Source organism: Mustela lutreola, chromosome 4 (assembly GCF_030435805.1).
Source record: "Mustela lutreola isolate mMusLut2 chromosome 4, mMusLut2.pri, whole genome shotgun sequence".
In the NCBI taxonomy this organism is placed as follows: Eukaryota; Metazoa; Chordata; class Mammalia; order Carnivora; family Mustelidae; genus Mustela; species Mustela lutreola.
The window spans coordinates 132,337,390-132,343,432 of record NC_081293.1 but is presented as its reverse complement, the minus strand read 5'-3'; the positions used below and the strand labels follow the sequence as shown (position 1 = coordinate 132,343,432).

The window sequence follows — 6,043 nt, the reverse complement described above, 5'->3', positions numbered from 1 at the left end:
CTTTGTTTTGAAATCTGGCTAAAATCAAATCAACGCAAATTAAAATAATCATTTTTCTTTCCTTGCTAAAGCTTAAACTCACCTATATGTACAAAATACTTTCAAAGTGCAAGTATCTCAAATGATATATTACAGTAAGTATGTAATATATGCTTTACCTATTCTCATTACTGGTACCAGGGAATTCTGTGGATGAGCCAAATGTTAAGGCTATGCCTAGAACATTTTTTGTTTCCCTATAGTCTTATCTCATTCATTTTAACCTAGTAATCTGTGGCCCCGAAATAAATTCCGGGGGAAAAAAAAATCACTCACTGTTGCAACTGTGTATCCTGTGGGATAGTCATGACTTCACAATCTTCTTCCTAGACCATCTTTCTCTGTATTCCTTTCTATGAATTTTATCTTATTCCAACTCCTGCAGACAGTCTGTATTTTAAAGCAACAAAAATGTTACCCTACTGTTGATTCATTCCTTAGTTAAGCTAATAAGAATTTTGAATTCTCCAAAATAAAAACTACCGTCCTTCCTGCTTTTAATTGAACACTTATTAACTCAATTAAATTGTAGAGACAATTTAAGAGTTGTTATAGCAGTTTCAAAGATGAACAGAGCTTCTGGCTTGGGAAATTTGTAACACAGATTTGAGAGTAACACAACCATACAGACTATATTAAAAGAAAGCAAGGGAATGTTAAGTGAGTTAAAAGATTTTGCAGAATTCTCTTGGGCTGGAGTGAGGGACAGAGGAGATAATTTATAGGGAGCCTCAGAGAAGAAGGATTTCCAAGGGCTGAAATGAGTTAGAGTGGAGGGACATTTCAGGTGGAGAGATCAGTCTGATGGAACTGCAGAAGGTGGGGAAATGGGGTGTCATGTTGGGAATCATTTAATACTTAAGTTTGTTGACCACAGGAAGTCTCCAGGTCTATTGTAATAAAGGACATTGATTAGGTTTTTATCTATATCTGTTCTAAGTGACTTTAAATTTTCATATAAGAATCCATTCCAGTTTCTCATTTTATTTTGAAAAGAAACAAAAAAACAAACAAATAAACAAACAAAAGTGATGTTCAAAGAGTTGAAGTAGAAATTAAACAAGCCAGGGTTTTCACTTAGAATCACCTGCCTTCCAAATCCATTTCCAGTGTTAGATAAAACTAGAGATGTAGTTAGGACCATACATGTTACTAAATGCCATAGCCAAGATTCTGTTATACTTTTTTTAGTCAGGGGGAAAAAAGATAAATGGACCATATAATAAGCACTAAATTGCACACAGAAATACCTTTGAGACAGACCACAATTAAACAAATAATGCAGTGAGGTGTATGGGATGCTAGATGGTGACGGGTGCTATGGGAGACAAGAGAGCGGAACAGGGAGATAGGAAGGGCTAAGGGTGTGGCTGGAAAGGAGTTCTGCAGTTTTAAATGGAAAATAGTGTCTCCTGAGGAAAAAGATAAACTCCAATAGTTTATCCTGGAATCTCTTAATACTCAAAGCATATTTGATATGTGGTAGAGTGTGGTGTTAACCATTCAGCTAGAGATCCAGAGTCTGGACCCGAGAAACTTGCCAACTCACTTCTCTGAGCCTGGATTTCCTCCATTTCAAAATGAAGGGGTTGGACAAGCGTGCAACCTTGATCCTTGTTGAGCATTTACTACGGCCAGAGTGGAAAGGACAGTGCTAGGTGCTAAACTTGGGACCACCTTAAGATTCCCTTCCAGACCAAATAATAGATAATTCTTGTTCTTAAAAAGGATGACAATCAATTAGCATTCCCTTGTATTCTGATCACTGACAAACCCAAAAATAGCACTGTAAATGTGAGATAGCAACAAGGAAACACAACAAAAATAGTTTCCAAGTTGCAGTAATCAGCACTCATCATTTGTTACAGATGAGAGGCAAATTATCTCTCAGTTTTTAGCACAAAGGTAGTGAAATTTGGCTTATGTCAACTTGGTGAGATGCCAGGAGGAAACTGATTAGCAAGATGATACAGAAGACAGCTATTTTTCTATCACTTTGTTCTTAAGACTGTTATAGAAAAAAGGGCTATACTGGTGAGAGTTTTCTTCAAGATAGGATGGAATGGAATGCTTGGCTCTCAAAGGGTTCTGGATATTTATCTAGTTTCTTTCTCAGCAACACGACTAGTTAATACTTACTGGATGTTGCTACTATGTGCCAGGTACTATGCTGAGTGCCCTTATCCCCCAAATGTAATATGTAGCTCCCCATGAAAAAGGTGATAGGACCATATTATTCCTATACTACAGGAGAAGAAACTGAGATTTAGAAAGAGTAAGTAATTCATCCAAAATCAGGCAGTAAAATGCCAGAGTCAGAACTCTCTGTCTTCTTATAACCTTTACTCTGGTGCTGGTTAAATCTGCTGTCTCCATGACCACAGAATGCCTTTTGATCCATTTGGTATTGTGGTAAAAAGTTACATCACTGGTAACAAGTAAAAATGGTAAGAATGTAGGAAGAGGTTATGTTAAAACCATCACTGCTGCCTGGGGGTTGAGAGAGCAAAAGAAACAGAAAACGAAACATCCACAGTGAAAATCTTCAGAGTACACATTCTGTCAAGATAGATCTTCAAGATAGAATCAAAAGAATAGAGTTCCTAACTCTACAAAGGAAGAGAAAGGTTGGAAAGCATATAAGGCTAAGCATAAAATTTCCTCCTGTTAAAATATTAGTAGTGTTGAAAGAGAAGTTAAGAAACAGAAAACTATATATTGGCAACCAGAATAATATAGACTCATTCATGAAACATAGTATTTTTGTTTGTTTGTTTTTTGCTTGTTTGGGTTTTTTGTTTTTGTTTGTTTGTTTTTGAAAGAGTGAGAGAGAGTGTGAATGGGAAGAGGGAGAAGGAGAGAGAGAATCCCAAGCAGGTTCCATGCCCACAGTGGGGCCCAAGGTAGGGCTCAAGTTCACGACCCTGAGAGCATGACCCTGAGCCAAAATAAAAAATTCAGACACTTAACTGACTGAGCCAACCAGTTGTCTCCATAGCAGTCATTGTTAAAGAAAGGGGTCAATCAATAGTTATTGCCAGTTATGTGCTAAACTCTGTGTTAAATACCTTAAGAAAAACAGATTTATGCATTATCACATCCCACTTTTTATTAAAAGTTTGTACTTACAAATCAAAAGGTTACGTACATGCTTAACAGTATTATTATAGATGACCAAAAATTAGTACTGTTATTAAAGCTCAAGTTATTCCATGGAATTTTTTTTTTTTCTTATGAAATCACACAGCCTCCTTTGAGTTCCTTGAAGGGGTTTTTGTCCTCTGGGATACCCTTTACTAGTGGATCTTCCCCAGATCTTTCTTCAACATAATCCCTTACTTCTTCACAACATTTGGAGACCTTAAAGGGAAGGAGAAAGAAATGACACATTTGGTTTAATACAGAATACTGCAGAATCCAAGAATGTATTATAATTTCTGTGTTCTTTTTGATGTGTTCTGCTTTCCACCACTGCATATGTATTTTCTATGAGAGAAGAAAAAAAATAGCTGCTCTTTTTTCCTGTCCTGGATATCTTCAGGTAAAGGAGAACCATTTGGCCATAATTCAGCTAAGGGTTCTCAGGAGATACTGCCTCCAGCTTCTCTAAAGGAGATCAGAACAGGGATCAGAAAACAGCTGGCCACAGAGATCACCAGGGTCACCAGAGTAAAGATTGATTAAATCTGTTTCCTCATTCCAGAAATGTGACCTGTAAAGGTGGAAGGGAATGAATAATTTTTAAATTCTAGGCTTATCACCACTCCTGAATTCTCAGAAGTATACACATATAATTTTATTTTAAACTCATTTACAATGATTGATCATGAGCTCTAGTCAAGGACCTTTGGCTGACTTGTTCACGTGTATCACTGGCATCCAGAACAGAGACTGGATTTAGGTGGTGCTCAGTAAACATGTATTTGTTGAACTAAATCATTATTTTTGTTTATGAGCTTGCCCTTCACTCATCTACCATTATAGCAATGGCTTCATGAAAAATCAGGCTTTAGTAACTTAATGGATTCAGCCAGAGCTTAAATGGTCCATGTGCCATTTAATACACCTTTTAGAAAGAGTCAATGTTCTATAACACATAGAAATATAAATGTGTGCATCTGTGTATACACATATAAACATGCATATCCACACAAGCTCAAAATATTTCTTTTAATGTTCAACTTATTTCCTTTTCACTTATTCTACTGTTCATGACATTAACATGAAACTACTTCATTTCTGGCAGTCCATTAGGTGGCCATTCCATAACTTCTCTAACTAATTCACTGTTTTTTTAAATAAAATATTTATATCATTTTTGTATGCAAATTTCCAGCAACACTAAACATAAGACTTAAGATTACTTTATAACTCTGCAAGTTCATTATCTACATATTAGGAAACATCATTTCTAACTGGGGCAAGGCCTTGGTCAGATGTCTCCTTCATATGAGGATACTCGTAGTTTATACACAATTCTGAAATATGCAGTAATTTAGATTCACATTTTTTTCTTTTCAAAATTCAAAATTAAGATTTAGGTTCACTTTTCCCCCTGTTCCTCCAAACACCAGCTATTTTGGCCCCAACTGGGTGTCAGGAATAGAGGTATTGTAATTCTAGAGTCAGCGAAGGGTTGGTTTTGACAATGTCTAACTAGAATCTGAGGCTATAAAGAGCAATAAATTACCTAAAAATCCTATGTGAGTGTATGTGCTCAATTGCAAATCTGTCACTTTAAAAACTGGGTGCAAAGAGTTGTGTCTTCTGACAATACTAGCACCTTGATAGCAGAATAGTATGAACTATTCTGATTCACAGACATCAAATAATTATTTAAAAAGTAATAAAAATTAGTAGAAAGCATTTGGTATGTCCTAGGTATTGCTTTCAGAGATTTAAATACATTATCACATTTATGCTTCCCAGCTGCCCTCTGAATTAGATGCTGTTACTATTCCCATTTTATAGACAATATTTCAGGTGAGTATTCCACAGGGAGAAAGTTGTGGAGCCAGAATCTGAACCAGGGATGTGGTTCCAGTGTCTATCCCCTGGAACCGTTTGAGAAGGACTTTATGCCAGCCTGTGTCAAAACTATACGTTTGGTATCTAAAATGTGTGTGTGTGTGTGTGTGTGTGTGTGTGTGTGTGTGTGTGTGTGTTTAGTTTTGGCAGTCTGGTATTATGTTAGTTTGACTTCCAAAAGCAAGGAGATTTTGAGTAGCAGGGAAAAGGAACCCCCAAACCTGCTAGATGGTGATGTATGTGATGTTCACCCAAAATAAAAAATCCCAGATAAGCTGGCCACAAACGAATAATAAACATGAATATGATCCAACTGCCTTTCAAACAACAATTCTAAGGAAATAAATAATGAAACAGCATTTGGATGTTTCAAGTCAAGAAGAAAAAATAAATTTCCTTTATTTTCCCCCAAATATAAAGATTTTAACTGTTCTGTTGTATGTTCCAAGCTTTTTGTGCTGTGTATATATTTAATTTTATTTTTATAGAAAAATATGTTTTGCCTGTACGGAAAGGGCAAAAGAGAAGTTTGAGACTATTATAAATGTCAAAGAAGCCAAAATTCCAATATTTATTGGGAATAAGGGTCTTGAGCAAAGTATGAAGATAATACAAATTCCTTTTCTGCTTTGGCTTGATAAAATGTGTTTTGGAAAAATTATAAAATATACTCTTATCACTCATAGAGGAGTTTTATTCTACTTACTTTCCTAAAATGAAAAAATCTAAAATACATATCTACATTTTCCAAGCTTTAGTCACTGTTTGTTTGGAGGAAACTTTTACTCCTTTGCCACGCCTCTCCTTTTAATGGCAGAGAACTCTTGGTAACCATTTCCAAGATCTGTCAGATGTTTTTAGGAGGAATGAGCAAATTCTTGTGCTTGAACTCATTTTTATTTGCAAAGAAGGAATAGCGTGTACTCATTCATTACCAGCCATGACAGTGCTGGCGGAAATGAGGTCTTGGCTAAAA

General features: G+C 36.0%; 1 protein-coding gene across 1 annotated transcript in view; it reads right to left on the bottom strand.

Moving 5' to 3' along the window:
* Positions 1-3,024: 3,024 nt before the first annotated feature.
* Positions 3,025-6,043, bottom strand: part of GNGT1 (G protein subunit gamma transducin 1) — a 22,036-nt gene continuing 19,017 nt past the window's right edge. Inside the window, exon 4 of the mRNA XM_059171144.1 lies at positions 3,025-3,399. Coding sequence (XP_059027127.1) covers positions 3,271-3,399 — 129 coding nt within the window. The 3' untranslated portion in view covers positions 3,025-3,270. The remainder of the gene's footprint in view (positions 3,400-6,043) is intronic.